This window comes from Culex quinquefasciatus, chromosome 2 (assembly GCF_015732765.1).
Source record: "Culex quinquefasciatus strain JHB chromosome 2, VPISU_Cqui_1.0_pri_paternal, whole genome shotgun sequence".
Classification (NCBI taxonomy): domain Eukaryota; kingdom Metazoa; phylum Arthropoda; class Insecta; order Diptera; family Culicidae; genus Culex; species Culex quinquefasciatus.
Genome location: NC_051862.1, coordinates 138,706,393 through 138,724,507, shown reverse-complemented (window position 1 = coordinate 138,724,507; position 18,115 = coordinate 138,706,393). Strand labels below are relative to the sequence as shown.

General features: G+C 43.8%; 2 protein-coding genes across 2 annotated transcripts in view; both read left to right on the top strand.

The window, feature by feature from the left end:
• LOC6036647 (collagen alpha-1(IV) chain) overlaps window positions 1–6,623 on the top strand; it is a 65,271-nt gene extending 58,648 nt beyond the window's left edge. The window contains exons 2-8 of the mRNA XM_038250822.1: window positions 392–574; window positions 640–684; window positions 742–2,152; window positions 2,212–2,554; window positions 2,612–5,495; window positions 5,551–5,774; window positions 5,840–6,623. Coding sequence (XP_038106750.1) covers window positions 392–574; window positions 640–684; window positions 742–2,152; window positions 2,212–2,554; window positions 2,612–5,495; window positions 5,551–5,774; window positions 5,840–6,026 — 5,277 coding nt within the window. The 3' untranslated portion in view covers window positions 6,027–6,623. The remainder of the gene's footprint in view (window positions 1–391; window positions 575–639; window positions 685–741; window positions 2,153–2,211; window positions 2,555–2,611; window positions 5,496–5,550; window positions 5,775–5,839) is intronic.
• Window positions 6,624–9,015: 2,392 nt separating this feature from the next.
• Window positions 9,016–10,550, top strand: LOC6036648 (thioredoxin reductase-like selenoprotein T homolog CG3887). The gene is made up of 3 exons (XM_001846622.2): window positions 9,016–9,413; window positions 9,501–9,789; window positions 9,851–10,550. Exons 1-3 carry the CDS (start codon window positions 9,241–9,243, stop codon window positions 10,010–10,012), a joined length of 624 nt encoding a protein of 207 aa, XP_001846674.2. The 5' UTR covers window positions 9,016–9,240; the 3' UTR covers window positions 10,013–10,550.
• Window positions 10,551–18,115: the final 7,565 nt, after the last annotated feature.

Sequence of the window (18,115 nt, the reverse complement as noted above, 5' to 3'; positions counted from 1 at the left end):
ATCACTCTTCCACCAAATAATTATTTATCCAACCAAACTGTATTCCGCGGGGTACGAAAAATAAATCAGACAACGCACCGAGCGTATCCGTCTGTTTAATTAAAGTTGAAAATCGATAAAATCATGCATGTCTTTCGCTGGCAGAGGTTGATTCCACGCGACTGACTGATGCACGAATGCTTCTCGATTTTGTAATTCTCGCGGTGAGATCCGACCCAACTCCAGCATAAACAGTGCAGTTATGTAGGTCAAACGAGCGTGAACCTCAACCGGACGCCATACTAGAATGGCCCGGAAAATTTCAAATTCTTTTTCACGATCCCAAATACCCACACCGACATCAAAGCCACTTCCGCTCAAGCCATGTTCTTCTTTTCTTTTCCCACCACAGGTCTGCAACCGAACGGAATGTGACTGCAAGGGACTGAAGGGAGCCCCCGGACAGATTGGACCACATGGCGTGCCGGGAGCGGCCGGTCTTCCCGGTGACATTGGCTTTGACGGACCTCCGGGTTATTCCGGAGAGCGAGGTGTCCGCGGTGAATTTGGTTCCACGGGCGACAAGGGTTACCGGGTGAGAATCGGAGAGCGATAAGTTGAATATTTGAAGAGTTGCTTAATAAAGTGTTACACTTTCAGGGTGACACCGGACCTCGTGGACCGGTTGGATATCCGGGAATTCCGGTAAGTGAGAAATTTGCGACTCATTAAGAGTTTGGTTTTCAATTGAGACCATTCCAGGGTCTGCCGGGTGATGATGGACCGAGGGGCCCTCGAGGAATTGACGGGTGCAACGGAACCGACGGTGCAATGGGAATTCCGGGTATGCCTGGCTGGCCAGGAGACCGTGGTCAACCAGGTTTGCAGGGACCTATCGGTTTTCGCGGAGACTCAGGCGAGGGAGGTATCAACTCCAAGGGAACGAAGGGTTCGATCGGCGAATCAGGAAGACCCGGAATAACAGGTGCCGACGGATTCAAGGGTAACCGTGGATTGCCCGGAATCGATGGCATCAACGGTATAGATGGCGCAGTAGGCCCGAAAGGAGAACTAGGTGACGAGGGGGAACCATCCATTCCGTTCTGTCCTGGAGAGCCCGGAGAACCTGGTGAACCGCTGTACTACTTTTCGAGCAAGAACTCAACTGTCAACAAGGGTATCAGTGGTCCGAAGGGTGATAACGGAGCTGACGGTCTACCGGGTATACCAGGCCGAAAAGGAGATACCGGTGGTTACGGTGAGCGTGGCCTCAAAGGCTTCAAGGGCGAAGAAGGTAACGTTGGAGACCGTGGAAAGCAAGGAAAGGATGGTCCACCTGGACCGTCCGGAGAAAAGGGTGAAAAAGGTGCTCCAGGATTCGCTGGTAGAGACGGAGAACTTGGAGATAAGGGTGAACCCGGTGACGATGGTCGTTCTGGATTGCCCGGAACGCAAGGTGTCCGAGGACCGCCCGGATTATACGATCCAAATCTGGCACCAATTGTTATCGGCCCAGTAGGACCACAAGGAGACGTAGGCGCTGCCGGCAACCAAGGCTTGGGAGGAATCCCTGGTAATCCAGGCAGACGTGGTCTCATGGGTTTGCAGGGTCCTCCTGGTGATCCAGGTATTGATGGACCACGTGGTAAGAAAGGCACAACGATTGCTGGACAGCGTGGCGACGACGGTGAAAGTGGACCTCGTGGTCAAGTGGGCCCTCGTGGAGTTTCTGGTCCAGCGGGTACTAAAGGTCCCAAGGGATATCCCGGCAGAAGCATTCTTGGCGAAAAGGGAGAATCTGGATTGCCAGGACTTAACGGAGAATACGGCGACAAGGGTGACCAAGGTGAAATCGGCATAACGGGCGATAAGGGTCTACCAGGAATTGGATACAACATTACCGGTCCACCCGGACCAGACGGAATTCCTGGCATGCAGGGTCCTCCGGGAGAAGCGGGCTGGAATGGGTACGATGGCTCAAAAGGAGATAGAGGTTTCCGTGGTGAAGACTGTGGAATATGTCCTCCTGGACCCAGGGGCATCAAGGGTGAGGGAGGTGACATTGGTAGGCCCGGATGGGAAGGATTCGATGGCAATCGAGGCTTGCCAGGACCACGAGGCTTGAAGGGCGGACCTGGTAAACCTGGACCACAGGGAATTCCAGGACTTCAAGGTGAGAACAGTCTTGAATCACCATGCAAGCTCACATTACAAACATCACTACGATTTTAGGAAATCCTGGAGAAAACGGCGAACCAGGTCGGCCAGGTATGAAGGGAGCGAAAGGAGAGGTCATCCGCGTGGGCAACATGGTGGACTTCCCGGGAGATAAGGGTGAGATGGGCATGTTCGGTCTGCAAGGTCAGCAAGGAGACGTGGGATTGGCTGGAGAACCGGGCGAACGCGGCTTCCCTGGCGAGCAAGGTCTCTTCGGAGACGATGGCAGTCCCGGTTTGCGAGGTCGTGATGGTGATCCTGGTCTACCTGGTCGGGACGGAGTTCATGGCAGAAATGCAGTGTACAACGCCTACAACATGTGGGGGCTGAAGGGATCGCAAGGTCCTCCGGGAGATGAGTAAGTTTGGAAGCGACAAATCAAATCAAAATCCAATTACATACAATTTCTTTACAGCGGTACTCCAGGCGAGCGAGGAGATCAGGGAGATCGCGGTGAGCGAGGTGCCACAGCTGAGTTTGACTACCTCATAACGGGCGATAAGGGCGTACGAGGAGACTTCGGCGACGAAGGACCTTTTGGTGAGCCCGGCTATCGTGGAGAAATTGGAGATGAAGGTTTCAGAGGCGCCCCAGGTGTCCAGGGATCGGTCGGTGACAGCATTCAGGGTCCGATTGGATACAAGGGATACTTTGGCATTATCGGTGATCATGGTCTGCAAGGTGAAGATGGTTTTCCCGGTATGCCCGGCGTCGACGGCCCTCCCGGATTGCCCGGTTTGAAGGGCCAAAGAGGTGACCCCGGACGGGCCGTGTTGTTCGGCGAAAAGGGAGAAGAGGGTGAAGCGGGTTATTTCGGAGAGTTCGGAGACAAAGGATTCAAAGGAATGGAAGGTTATCGCGGTGCTCCTGGTATTACCGGTCCAAAAGGTGAAAAGGGCGACGATGGCGTGATGGGGAGAATTGGATTACCTGGAAACAAGGGTATGGTCGGAGATTTTATTTATGGTGACAGGGGTGCACCTGGTGCTGATGGAACCCCTGGAAGAACTGCGCCCTATGGTGACAAAGGAGAACGGGGTGAACCAGGAATAGAAGGACCTTCTGGACCCAAGGGAGAGATTGGCGACACTGGTAGAGACGGGCTTCCTGGATTTGCAGGAGATGATGGAGAACCTGGTGAGCCAGGTTTACGAGGCATCCACGGATATATGGGCGGAGAAGGCGACCAAGGTGAACGGGGTGAAGTAGGAGATCAAGGAAATATCGGTTTGACCGGTCGACGTGGCTTGGTTGGCCTGCGGGGTGAAAAGGGCGAAATTGGCGACCTTGGTGATATTGGTTTCCCTGGAAGATTTGGTCGTAACGGAACCAAGGGAGAACGTGGTGACGAAGGTTTCGCTGGCGTGAGAGGTCCCAAGGGATCTGGTTCGTTCAGCGGCCATAAAGGAGAACCGGGAATTTTTGGACTTCGCGGACCACCAGGATTGGACGGTATGCCTGGTCTGTTTGGCATGAAGGGCGAAGAAGGTGAAGCTGGAAATGTGATCGACGGCACCCCTGGACTCAAAGGTCCTAAGGGAGCACCAGGATTCAACGGCCGTTCTGGGCTTCCGGGATTAAAGGGCGAACGCGGTGACGAAGGAAGGTTCGGTTCGAAGGGCATTCAAGGTGATAAGGGACGCGATGGATATCCAGGTATTCCAGGACGACGTGGAAAGGATGGTCTCCGTGGATTACCGGGATTGCGAGGACTCTCCGGAAGCAGAGGAGAACAAGGCGAAGAGGGAGACTTTGGATATGTTGGATTCGTTGGAGACAAGGGTGAACGCGGAGACATCGGCCGTATCGGTCTACCAGGAATTGAAGGCATGTTGGGTGATCCAGGCTTCAAAGGTTTACCAGGAGAGCTTATCTTCAGATCACCAGCGAAGGGAGATCGTGGCGATTCAGGATTCCCTGGCCCGGAAGGAATGCCTGGCATACAAGGAGTCAAGGGACGAATTGGATATCCCGGCACGAAAGGAGAGCCTGGTCTTCGAGGAGAACCCGGTTTTGCAGGAAGGAATGGTTTGGATGGACTGAAGGGACAACAAGGAGACCGTGGCTACAAAGGTCCACGTGGTACACTGGACATTCGACCAGAACAGGGAGATCAAGGAGAATCCGGCTATGATGGCTTCCCGGGACGTCTTGGCCTACGCGGCAGTAAGGGAGCTCCCGGAGATTACGGAGATGATGGTCCGCCAGGTCCACGGGGAGAAGTTGGAATGGTCAGCGGAGCCTTCAAGGGCATTAAGGGTGAAGTTGGATTCGAAGGCGCTCCTGGCTTGGAAGGATTGCCTGGACTCCCCGGTCCTCAAGGAATGTCTGGAGCTCCTGGTGAAAAGGGTCTCTCGGGAAGCATTGGAATCTCGTTGCGTGGTCTAAAGGGCGTAGCCGGAGATGATGGTTTGATCGGCCTCGACGGAATGCCCGGCCCACTAGGATTCGTCGGTGAAGTTGGTCTTCCAGGACGACCTGGCATGCGAGGATTCCCAGGTATCAAGGGCGAATTCGGAGATGTTGGAGAAGATGGATACTATGGCAGACTGGGACTTAAAGGAGTCAAAGGTGAACGAGGAGATCCGATTCCTTTGGATGACTGGCGACCAAATCAGCCTGGTGAACGCGGAGTTCCCGGAAATAAGGGAGCACCAGGAGATGAAGGAGATATGGGACTTCCAGGCTACCCTGGACTCATTGGATTGAAGGGCGAGCGAGGATTACAAGGACTTGATGGTGAAGAAGGTCAGATGGGTTTCAAGGGAGAGAGAGGTTTCCAAGGAGCTCCAGGACGCGATGGTTTGGACGGATATCCCGGAATTAGAGGAGAGATTGGTGATCCAGCTCCTCCTCCACCACCGCCAAAGAGCCGTGGATACATTTTCACCAAACACTCACAGACCGTCCACATTCCGGACTGCCCGTTGAATACCATCAAACTGTGGGATGGTTATTCACTGGTGAGCGTTATTGGAAGTAGCCGTTCTGTGGGACAAGATCTAGGCTCTGCCGGGTCATGCATGCGCAAGTTCAGCACCATGCCGTACCTGTTCTGTGACATCAACAACGTCTGTAATTATGCCACGAATAACGACGACAGCATTTGGCTGGCCTCTCCAGAACCCATGCCGATGTCTATGGCACCGATGAAGTCCCGCGAGGTCGCCCAGTACATTTCGAGATGTTCCGTGTGCGAAACCACCACACGAGTCATCGCTGTCCATAGCCAAACCATGGCGATTCCTGACTGTCCCGGAGGCTGGGAAGAATTGTGGATCGGATACAGTTACGTAATGGTGAGTCTCAAATGTCTCAATCTGAGCATTTTTAAACGATATTTGTCATTTTCAGCACACCACCGACAACAGCGGAGGCTTCGGTATGGACCTGACGTCACCTGGTTCCTGCTTGGAAGAGTTCCGCGCCCAACCGGTGATCGAGTGTCACGGCCATGGGACGTGTAACTTCTACGACGGTATCACCTCGTTCTGGCTGACGATCATCGAGGATGGCGAAGAGTTCAACCAGCCGAAGCAGCAAACGCTCAAGGCCGATCAAACCAGCAAGATTAGCAGGTTCGTAAAGAGTTTCTGTACCGAGTGAGATCAACTAAAACTAACCGATTTGTCTTATCCCGTAGGTGCATAGTTTGCCGCCGCAAGGCCGGATTCCTGCGGGTTCTCTCGGATGGTGGCATCAGCGCGTCGGCGCTTCGTCGTCCGGACATTGCGACCGTCCAGAAGCCGTACTACCCGCCACCACCGCCGCAGCCTCCGAGACGGCGAATTAGGCCGGGAAGCCGACAGCGAAACCGTAACAGTGGTTAAGTGATGTATGCGCCTAGTTTTTTTTAGAATTGTAAGGTTCCAAATCCCTGTTGTCAGCGATGAATGCTGTGTACTGCTAAGTGTGCCATTTTGCGACAAATCGACATTCTTCCGAGTATAAACTGCCACCATTTTCTTTTAAATTCGAAAGCATGTTTTTCCTATAAGCTATAATAAAATTCCAGTGTCTGAACAACGAATGCTGTACAGAATAGAAATCGAATTTAGTTATTTTCGAACACAGGTTAAAATTATGATAACTAACGTATGAACTTAAATTATGTGCGTGCTAAACCTAATACAGACAATAATACCAAAAAAGGGAAAACAGTACGTTTGCAGGTTAAGATGTATGTAGGAAATCAGAAGAATACTTCCCTAGGGACTACAGTTGGTCATGGAACTGCCAAAACTATTTAACTTTCCGTGAATATATTTCCCTGGTTTCTTGAATCCTTGCTCCAGCCGAGCCGCTTCCGTAACTGCGAAACTGTAGTAATAATATGCAAATTGATACTGTAAAGAAGCGACAGATTATGTGTTAAACATGAGAGAAATCAATAAAATAAAATAAAAAATAATTTAGTTTTCATTTACTAAGTAACGATTTAATGAAAAGGTGCATCAGCTGGTTGTAATGCGGCCACGACATGACCAATATGACAAAGAAGTTGTTTATTTTATTAACGTGACTTTAACCTAGAGAGGTCATTCGGGATTTTTTTGCCTGTATGCAACAACGACAAACCGACCTAATTCTCCATACAAACTTTGGAGAAAAACCATTCGGCCCTGTCCTAATATTTTTGAAAAAATTAAATTGAATGTCTAGTTTTTTTTTCAAATTGGTCCTATAAACATATGAAAGACAATAGTTTATAGGACTTTTTCAAAAAAAAAACTCTAAATGTTTTTCTGGGGACCCCAAACTTAATGCTTCCCTTCGAGTTGAGCCTGCGCAGCAGTGTGACAAAAAAATGAAAATTTCGGAAAATCGCAAGAGATACCCCCTGGCCCTGGCTCGTTTTTTTAGGAAATAATGAGTTACAGTGCCAATTTTGAGCCAAACCGATTAAGGTCAAAGGGTCGCTTTTTATCATTAAAGTTTGTATGGGGAAAATCGCGAAAATGTATGGGGAAAAACATTGCTTAAGGATTTTGCAGCAGGTCTAGCCAACAATTCGTCAGCTGTGTGCTATCTTGTGACATAGACCATTTTGGTCGAAAATGAGTCAATGATAACGTTTTACTATACTTAACAAACGCTACAAGATGCTTTAACCCGATTTTGGAAACTCGCTTCCGTTTCCCGGATATCGCAATACACACTTGTGACATAGACCAATTTATCATCAAAATGATTGTGCACACTTGTGACACGTCATACATGTTGTTGGAAAATTTATCTTGTTTTTCACAAATTTATGTAGATACACATTTTCTGAAGGCAATGCGATCTTTTGTTGTTGAAAATATACTGATTAAGTCGGTTAAACTATTGATTTGAGCTTAGTTTAGTTTGTACGGAAATTATGTGCACACTTGTGACACGTAGTACAATTTTACTTTCGAAACACGTGCTTTTCAGATTTTTGATTACATAATTTGCTGTATCTTTTGACTCGTGTAACCAAATTAGTTGAAACTTGGAGCGTTTGTTAAGCGATAGTATTCGAACCGATTGCTTCAAAAAGTTTGACTCTACCATTCATAGTTTTGAAAATATTTATCATCAAACTTTAAAAATCGATTTTCTCGAAAAGTACTAAATGGTCGTTGTCACAAGATAGCACACAGCTGACGAATTGCCCAAGTGTGAGATTCTCTTTAGAAATTTAATTTTCTACAACTTTGTCGGAGAGTGCAAGAAGATCCGAGTTGATCCTGATGAGTTATTAGCAATGCGTTGAAAAGAAATCGGCTTATAGATTTGAAAATATATAAGGGGTGTATGGGTAGTATATGAGAAAATACTTTTTACTAAAGAAACACCAAAAATCACGAAAAACTCGGATCGTTTTAAACCCTTCGGCAAAGTTGTAGGAAATTGAATTTCCTACAAGAATCTCACACAATTTTGGGCGAGACCCGCGTCACCTGGTATAAAAATACTGGAACGATGTTTTTCTGTATAGGTACATTTTTGCGATTTTCCCCATATAAACTTCAACGACAAAAAGTAACGCTTAAGGTTACAGATACTTATTTTTGTCTAAGGAATCGAGTCAGAGGGTATCCCTGATGTCGATTTTTTATTGTCACCCTACTGTATGTCAAAAAGTGACATACCTTTTGTAGTTTCTGAATTACAAAAACAATTTAAATAACATCGAAAATATGTTTACGTAGAATTGTACTTCGATAGCTTACTAACAATTTTTTCCAACATATGATGGAATTTGATGAACTTTACCTTTAATGTCAATCGTTTGAAACTAGGACCCTAACATTTCAAAAGGGCACATAACTTTTGTAAACAATGGTGTATCCCTTTCACTTAAATGACAGTTTACATATGGTGTGAAAAGGACACACTCTTGTTTTAAAAAGTTATGTGCCCTAATGAAATGGCAAGCACGAATTGACAAATGGAAAGGAGAACTAAAATGATGCTCCAATTCAAAGATAGGGTTAAAACAAGAGGTCATTTTTGGTTAAAAAAGTAACTCAAAAAGACAGGATTTGTTCTGAGGACGTGATTATTTCAGCACTCGTCGTATTTATCGTCAGCGCCATGTGGGATAAATGTACGACTCGTGCTGAAATAATCTTCTTTTTACAACATGTAGCATAAACAACTATGTATTTGCTAGTGTATGTAATACCGTGTAAAAAATGTGAAAATTCGTCAATTTTTAGACTTTCGGTTTTTCCACGAACGATTCGTCTGTGATATTTCATTGTTCAAAGCGACATTATTTTTTCCGTCTCATCATGTACTCCCGCAGTCAACTGTGGCCATCACCTGATATGACATCGGCTCCGCGTGAACTGTCACCGCAGCTCAGCCAAGGAAAAAAAACAGTGTCAAAAATCGAACATTGAAAAATTTTCTCTCGTCATTTGAAACTATTTTTGCAACACTACCGGGATCCATCACAGAACACAGGTGTTTTAATCCAATTAGCGGGTGCCACCAAACAGAGCGTACCTTGCTGGTCAAACGAAACTAATCAACTGAAGTGGTCACGGTCACCGCACTTCCATCATCATCATGTGGGTACCAGCGTTTTGCCGGAAACATTTCTCCCTGCTGACGGTAGTCTGTGTGGCCGCTGTGCTGCTCAGCTTGGCTCCGGCCTCCGGAAGTGCCGAGAAGGAGATCCCAATCACCAAGTTTAGCCAAAATGTCGGCGGCTATGGGGCCACCATGACTTTCCTTTATTGGTAAGCTCAGCAGCGTTGCTGTTATCTTTCTGGATTGATAACTCATTGTTTGTCTTACTCGCCTGAATGCTAATCAAATATTTACAGCTATTCGTGCGGTTACCGAAAAGCTTTTGATGAATACTACAACATAATTCACGAAAAGTATCCGGAGATCCAGATCAAGGGTGGCAACTACGATCCGCCAGGATTCAACATGTACCTCTCGAAGGTCCTGCTGGTCACAAAACTGCTCATGATCATCGCCTTGATGTCCAACTTTGACGTTTTCGGATTCCTTCGGACGGCCACACCCTCCTGGTGGCGCTGGTGCACCGAAAACAAAATGTACGCCTGCATGATGATCTTCTTCCTGGGCAACATGATCGAGGCTCAGGTAAAGCCCGCATAATTCAGTTCAATTCAGAAACACCTTCAATCAAAACCTTTTCTTGCAGCTCATATCGTCCGGGGCGTTCGAGATTGCGCTGAACGACGTTCCGGTTTGGTCCAAGCTGGAAACGGGCCGCATTCCGGCACCCCAGGAACTGTTCCAGATCATCGAAAGTCATTTGCAGTTCTCGGACAAGATCGAAGCGAATCCCGACTTTGTCAAATAAGGTTAACTAGCTCGTTCCTCATTTTCCACGCGTTCTTTTGACGAACTCATCTAGGTTTGCATAAAACGACCCAGGAACGCTTTCATACCGATAAAATAGAGAGATTCACAGTACCGCAATGTTTCTGTGGCAAAGCGAGAGCAATGCATCCGAATCAAAAGCAATTGTGAGCCCTGCCAACAGCGCGATGGTTATTATTTTCAGCAAGAATTAGAAAGAATGCAAAAAAATACGATGCCACACTGCACACATACACCACCTAATAGTACTCAAAACAAGATCAAAAGATATCCACGCGCCACAGTTTAAAGATCATCGGGCTCCACCCTAACAAGCCAGTGACGAAATTATCTAGAATCTAAAACGTGTCAGTCGAGTTTGGTATTTGGTTATTTTACACTTTGATAAACTTGAATAATACAAACAATAATATTCGTGAAACAATGATGGAAAAGAAAAATTTAAGGCTAGTTTGTAAATGTGGTGTAATTTGAAGGTAAATAAAAATAAGAATTGGTGATGAAGTAATATAAAAAAATGTTGTGCATTTCTTTACATGAGAAAATATATTGATGGAAATTTTATTTTTAATTCTAATCTAATCTAATCTAATCAGACCCTAGCGCAGCCAATCTTTCGAAGGGATCCTGGAGAGTGCCTTAGGTTAGATGACGCCTAGCACTCTTCTTGTCATTTATTAACATTTGTAGTGCGCCATTGCATTAGAATGCATTGAAACATCACAAGCGTTAAAGCGACCAGGCCTACTGCGTAAAGCCGTATCGCAGAGATGACTCGTAATTGGGTTGAGTTTGAGCACAGAGTGTTCTAACAACAACACAATTCTGAATCGACAGGGGAGGAAGAAGCGTGGGGACACACCACCATACGCTCCGAGATTTGGTTGTATTCGTTGGGAGTACCATGCTAAGAAGGTTTGGTACTCCGGGACCCTCTGGGATGGGACACTGTATTTACACGAATGCCCTGGACACTATTTGCCGTGGTTATAGCGCCACAACTCGCTCTCTGTAACAGTATTCCTAATTTCAGTCTACGCTCACCAAGTCGTCATGGCCTAGTGGTTAGTATTTTTGCTTACCAATCCAAAGGACGGAGGATCGAACCCCGTCTCGAGCGACTTTGATTTTTCGTTCATATTCATCATTTCAGATTTCTATGTCCTTAACTTTCTCGTTGGGAGCAGATGGGAATCGAACCCAGAACCATTCGCTTACAAAGCGAACACCGTAACCAGTCAGCCACGGCCGCTCCTCTTGATGGAAATTTTATTTTTAAAATTTCAAATTTAAAAAAATCCACGTTTCACGCTATATCAAGACCGAATTTATATTCGGTAGCTCTGAAAGGTGCTCTACAACTTTCCCGAAGAGAGTATGGTGCTAACTTACTCCTGGAAGAAAATACAGCATCTTCAAAACTCGTATAAAACGTGATTTTCGATCAAAAAACACGTCCTAGACGAGTTTTGAACACGCTGTATCTTTTGATATGAGCAAGTTAGCATAGCGTGAAACGTGGGTATTTGAAATATTAAAATCCAAAAAAAAAGGTTTTCTCCATATTAATTCACATACAAAATTGAAGCGCTTTTGGCGAAGTGGGAACTTAACCAATCGTTCCCAAACTTTAGGGAGTTGTTTAGGACCCCAAAAAGAACTGAAAAGTTGCTATGCTCACTAAATTTGGACAACTTTGTTGTTTTCCATACAACCATATTACACCCTAATGTCCACGCATCCTTCCACCCCTATTGATTTTGTGAAATGTGAAACCGTGATCCGTTCGCAGAACTTGTCTCTACGGTTAATGCAACGCAGTAGGCTTGGCTGCTTTAATTTTCGAATAAAGCAATTCCCCACGAAAACAGCATGATTCGAAAAAAAGTTGCATCTTTTGATTACGAAATTTTTGGTATCCAAACATGTATAGGTCATCGCTTAAATTTCAAAAGTTAGCGCAGTTTTAGTGAAAAAAGTTGTTTTTTGTTTTTTCGTTTTCGTCATTTTTCCATTTTTGCGCGTGGCGTGTCGAAAACCCCAGTTTTTTCAAAAAAATTGTACCTCGGAATATTGATCCGTGCACTGTAACTTGGATTTGGCCCGCACTTTTCTCTCGCACTTTTGACAACAAAATTTTCAAAAACTAGGCAACCAGCAGTTGTTTATTTACATTTCCAGTCGCAGTTTCCACCAAACTGAACATTCGCACTTTAAAATTGCGATTGACAGGTGAGCAACATCGGCTCGCTTTGATCATTTTTTGAGAAAATTAAAATTTCCCAAGCCAGTTTGACAAGTCGCAATAGTGCGATCGATAGCAATAATTTAGTGCGAAGTCCAAGTTAGTGAGAATTGCGCAATATTGAAAACATAACTTCACCATGTTTTTTTATATGTCATGTAAAATTTTCCGAGGAATCCGGTAAAAATATTTTCATACATAGGCTCTTTGGTCACGAGACCTTCAAAACAGCATTTTGAGTTGTCATACGACCTTTCATATCGACGTCGTCGTGCTATCTTGTCGCACCCGCCATTCTTCACGTAAACTAATGTCAAAAACAAAAACATTGACTTTTATATCCCGCTTTTTGACATGGAGGATTTGTAAAACCCGCCAAACAAATCGCAGCAAACTGGGGGTTGCTGAGGAAAATTCAGAAAAGTTCTTGTCAAAAGTTTTCGTTTGTGATGTGATGGACGTGATTATTCTGAGATCTGCTTTAAATTAGACTTTAGTAGACGAGCCTTGATCCCATGGAATGTACCAACCCTGTTGGATTCCAAACTATTTAGCGGTTGGCCATTTGCATTCCCCAATGAAAGTATTGGCACGAACCTCGAGCTGATTTGGCTTGGTATGGAAATGTCATTCATTCGTTTTTTTCGATACGAGTTCAACTCTTGTTTCATAATTTGGTCTATAGAATCGGTATTGTAGAATGTGGAGATTTTTTAACATTTTACAATTTCAATAGCATTTTCAAAATAGTATTTTTTATTGTTGATTTTTCGAGAAGTAATTTTTTGCCACAAACGTATCTCAAATTGAAACAGCTACCTAAATGACAGAATTTATTCTCTGAAATTGATTTTTTCCAGAAAAGTATCTTTAAGATGTCCCCAAAACCAGGGCTGCAGAGTCGGGTCATATTTCAAGCGACATTCTGAGTTAAGACGACTCTGACTCCGACTCCCCAAAAAGACCCGACTCCACCGACTCCAGCTCTGACTTCGACTCCACAGCTCTGCTCAAAACAACCCTTCAAGCTTTAAACAGAAATAAATTTCATTTTAAAGAACCTGGAAAATTGCAAAATCCGTAAAAAAGAATCACTTTGGCCCAGTCTCAAACCCCATGTCCACTAACGGTATCAAATATGAAAAGCATTTCGAATAACACTCTTTAAAACAAGCCCACCCCCTCAAAAAAAAGTTTATTTCACTTAAAAAACTAACAAATTTAAAATATGTTTCATCTTCTGCTTCAGTTTCGCTTCAGAAAACTTTTAAGTTTTAAATGAATTTTTCTTGGATTTTTTTCCGATTCGTTTTCACTCTGTGATCCACCGGAAGCGACTAAGGCCATGAATGTTGTTAAACTTGCACACCATTCGGTACCACAAGCTGCGCTTCTTAATCTGGCCAGATCTAGAGGATTAAAAATTCTAGAATTCCACCCAAATTCAGCCACTTGCTTCCGTCTCAATCAATCCTGAAAATTTCTGACAAGGACTTTTCTGAATTTTCCCCAGAAACCATCAGGTTGCTGAGATTTGTTTGGCGGGTTTTAAAAATCCTCCATGTCAAAAGGCGGGATATAAAAGTCATTGTTTTTGTTTTTGACATTAGTTTACGTGAAGAATTTTGACGTTCCGAGAAAAACGTGTTTTAATGTTTGACCTTGAATATTCAAAAACGAGAGCACGCAATGTAAACAATACCTGCCAACCTCCTGTGGCCGAATGGTTACGGGTTTCGCCTCATAAGCGGAAAGTCATGGGTTCTTCTCAGGGTGGCAGCCTTAGGTTTAAGTTCAGAGGTAGCAGCAACCGTATGAGTATAAAACGGTTGCTTCACGTGCTCTTCAAGCATGTGATCGATCTTGGGATATTCCTTTGCGCCTCTTCCCAAAATACTTTCCTCGTGTCTTCGCATGTAAATAATGCCCAGCCGATCGGTATTGCACTGCAGTCCAGTCGCATTGTCCAGATCAGAGCAAAGGGAACACCGCAAAAGTAGCGCTGCAAAAGACAATTGTCTTTACAAGACCCCGCGCGGCAAATAATAGCTGCTGGGAAGAGCTTGAAAAATGACATGAAAAATTGTCACCGCGGTTCTAGCGATACATAGCGCACAAGGCACAAGGAATGGAGTTTACAGCATCTGGATGGAACAGCACTTTTCCTCTCAATAGGAACTGTGTTATAGATCTGGAAATGCTTAATAACAGTAAAAATGGGTAACACGATACAATAGTCCTTGTAATCAGGATTCCGTGTCTTAATACTCAAACAGAAAAAAAATGTAAACAATAACAAACACGTTTTGTTTGGCTCACCATTCTGTGCATTGTCCCAAAGTTTGGTTGAAGTTGGTTGCTGGAGTTCCGAGTTATAATTACAAATGTTTACGGTAGTCTAGCTTGTACGTGCGACAAACGCATCCTAACTTTCCTGGCCTGAAATCCCTTTGGCCTTTTGTCGCGCTTACATCAATTTTCATGGAGTGACAATATAGCAGGTCAAGATTGAAACTACTTTCATATGTAAAGTGACAAAAATGCACGGAGTTTTTTCGGTTTTTGTTGAATATCTCAGGATTGAAATCGAATTTTGGGGATCTGTGAAGGTCAAAAGGTGAGGCATGGTGAGCTGCACAAAATGGCGTTCTTAACTCAAACTGGCCCAAAATGCACGTACGACAAGTTAGCACGATGGCGACGATATGTCAGGCTAGATATTTAATTTTTTATAATTTTTCCTTAAAATCCTATCATACCTTTCATTTGCGTCCAAGACAGCTAAAATCGGTTGAAATGGCGCGGAGCAATGATTTTTATGAAAAAAGTGGTTTTTGCGAAAGTCAACGGAAATTGCAATTTTTCGGACCACCCGAAACCGGCGTTGGTCACCCTAATGGCCAAACAAAAAATACGGGTCGAATTATTACGGCCAAGGAACCCCCAGAAAACTTTTTTTTCGAATCATGCTGTTTTCGTGGAAAATTGCTGAATACTCATTGTTGGGGTTTCTAGGATGAACTGCATTACAGTCCAGACTCGATTATCCGAAGATTATTATGGGTTATGGGACTTTAAACCATGAATAAAAAAATCGTAGTTTTCTGGATTTTAACATAAAATTCGAATTTTGCAAGTCTATTTTAATGCAGGCCAAGGATTGATACCTAAGAGCATGCAATGGCACTGACCTTGTTGCGTGCTCTTCGGTTGACGTCCACGTAAGGAACATCCTGGAAGGAGCGTAACTAACTACATCCGTAGTTCTGTTAGATCATCCGAATTATCTTGATCAGAACAGTATAGCTCTGGTTCCTTGCGAGTGTCCTATTTTCTTACCTCCACGTTGGCTTGGTTTTCATGATGACCTAGCTGGTGGCCTGTGGAAACGGATCGTAAACCTTTGACCACCGCGGGTCAGAATCGAGACGGCTAAAAGAAAGGGGCGCAACAATGTGGGAAAGGGAAGTAATTTGTGATTGTAGACGATATTGTTTTGATTCGCAGTATGTTGAGTCAACTGCTGTGGATGTACCTGAAACATCGCACAACGGGGTTTCTCTTCTCTTCATTCTCAGCTACCACCTATCTCCTATTTTTATTTTGCTCTTCTGATTCCCAATTCTTCACTGATTCTTCTATTAATATCCAACATTTGATTTTAATTTTACTAACTTTTGATTCTCTTATCTCTCAAAGCTTTTTCACTCTTTTCTATCAGTGGATACTGCTGTAACAAACTTTGTTTTGTTTTTTTTTAACAAACTTTGTTTTGTTTTGTTTTTTTTTCCCTAAAAATAGAAAAAAGTGCAGTGCTTCTTGGGACGCGCAGTCCTGTTTTTTCGTGATAATTTTCGTCTCTTTTGTGTCGCTCTTTGTGTGCATGGTGATTGGTTTTATGTGATTAGGTTTTATTTTTTATGTTATTTTCTTTCTCTCCATTTCCTCAGTTTGATTTGCAATGCCTTTCCGTCGGGTCGTGTTTTTTTCGCGTTCGTCGTCGGTGTGTTTTTCGTTTTTTTTCGCGTGCGTGTATGTGTGTAAAAGTACGGCTGGCTCTGGTTGTCATCGATGACAATTGAGCCAGTCTAATTTGCGATGCCTTTCGGTCGGGTCGCAGGGTTTTTTCGCGTTCGTCGTCGGTGTGCAATAACAACAAAACCTTATCATACCATTTCAGCTCGATAAACGTTGTAACTCGTCGTTCGCTTCGTTAATCAGTACCCCACTAAACATGAATCATGTAAAACTCGTAAAAACATCTCAATTAAAAAGTCAGACTGTTAAATCCTTCATCATTTAATTACAAATAATTTTGGTTCTATCATTCCACAGCCGGATGTCTAAGATAAAACCATTTCAATTAAAAGTTAACAGCCGATAAACGGGAAATGACTCATCCGCAGCATCCGATTGCTTGCCTTGAGAATAAAACATAATACCTTTCAACAAACACTATGATTTTGGGTCGCATCATCATCTTCTATGATGAATCCTGACCAAACACCCTATTCTACTAACAAATTTTCAGGTTCCTGGCGCTTGTGGGGTGTAAGCACAGAGTAAATCAGCTGCCCTAGTAGCAACCTGCGCTAACTAACATTTCCGTCCCTTAAACTCGAGGTCTACAAACTGACATGGCGGGCGCCGTTGGTGGCCAATAACTGTTACCTATTCTAGTTTTGGCAATCATGGTGTTTTATCTTTTCAGCGCATTCATGCATGCTGTTGATAAGGGAAACACCACTAGATCGTCGAGGCATATAATCAGTAGTGCTGAAAGGATATTACGGTTCTGTTCAGCAACGGAGGGGCAACCATGGGTGATCTCTCATGCTCATGCTCATGCTTTTTTTTCCCTAAAAATATACTTTTCCTTACTGTACTAGTAATATCAAGTCTATTTATCATTCGTCTAATCTTTTTTGATTTTATTGCGAATTTATTTATTTTAATAATTCTTTATCTGTCCTATAAATTATCATTACTATAATCTAAGCTTGTTTTGTATCTCTATTTATTAACTATTGTCTGATTTTACATCTAATACATCTAGCTTCTCATTTTTATTCTTCAAAATACGCTCATCATTCTCTTACTATTGATACTAGATTTTTATAAAATAAATTCTCTTTTACTGTCTATTGTTTTCAATCTTCACCCTTTTTTCAAACAAGTGAGGTGTGAGCCCTTACTCAATTTATGGAATGGTTAAAGGATTAACACAAATATTACTATTGTATTTTTGGTAAAAAATTTTAACATGCTTAAAAATTGTAACATAAACACTCAACAACAGGGAAGATTTCAGGAGAAAACAATACACAGTAAATAACAATAAGTTTTTGAATTCAAACTAAAAATAAAACAGCTTTTGCTTTAATGAAAGTTGATAGGCACACTATAGATGGTTAGGCGCTTATACTTACATCAAACCCTACGTAATGTACCACCCCCGGCCGAGTTAAAATGCGTAACCGGAAAAGAAGGTGTGCATGCCTGGCACGAACACTCAAAGCGTGTTCTAGCGTGCTGCTCGTACTGACTCAGAGCAAGGGTGAGATGTAGGTGTAAGGGCAGTGCGTGTTCGTCGGGAACCTGGTGCATAAGATCGGTCAAGGCCCGTTCTTACACTGAAAATTGCGAATTGCGAATTTTGCAAGTCTATTTTAATCAAATTTAAATTACCAAATTGAAAAATTCATTTCCTCAATACTTCATCACCGCATTTTTGTCGCCATCTTGGATTTAAATGTTTAATTTAAATAAACATGGAGTTTAATTGAATCCCAAACTGTTTTTGTCCAGGCCCCACCTTCCATACATCAATGGTGGGGC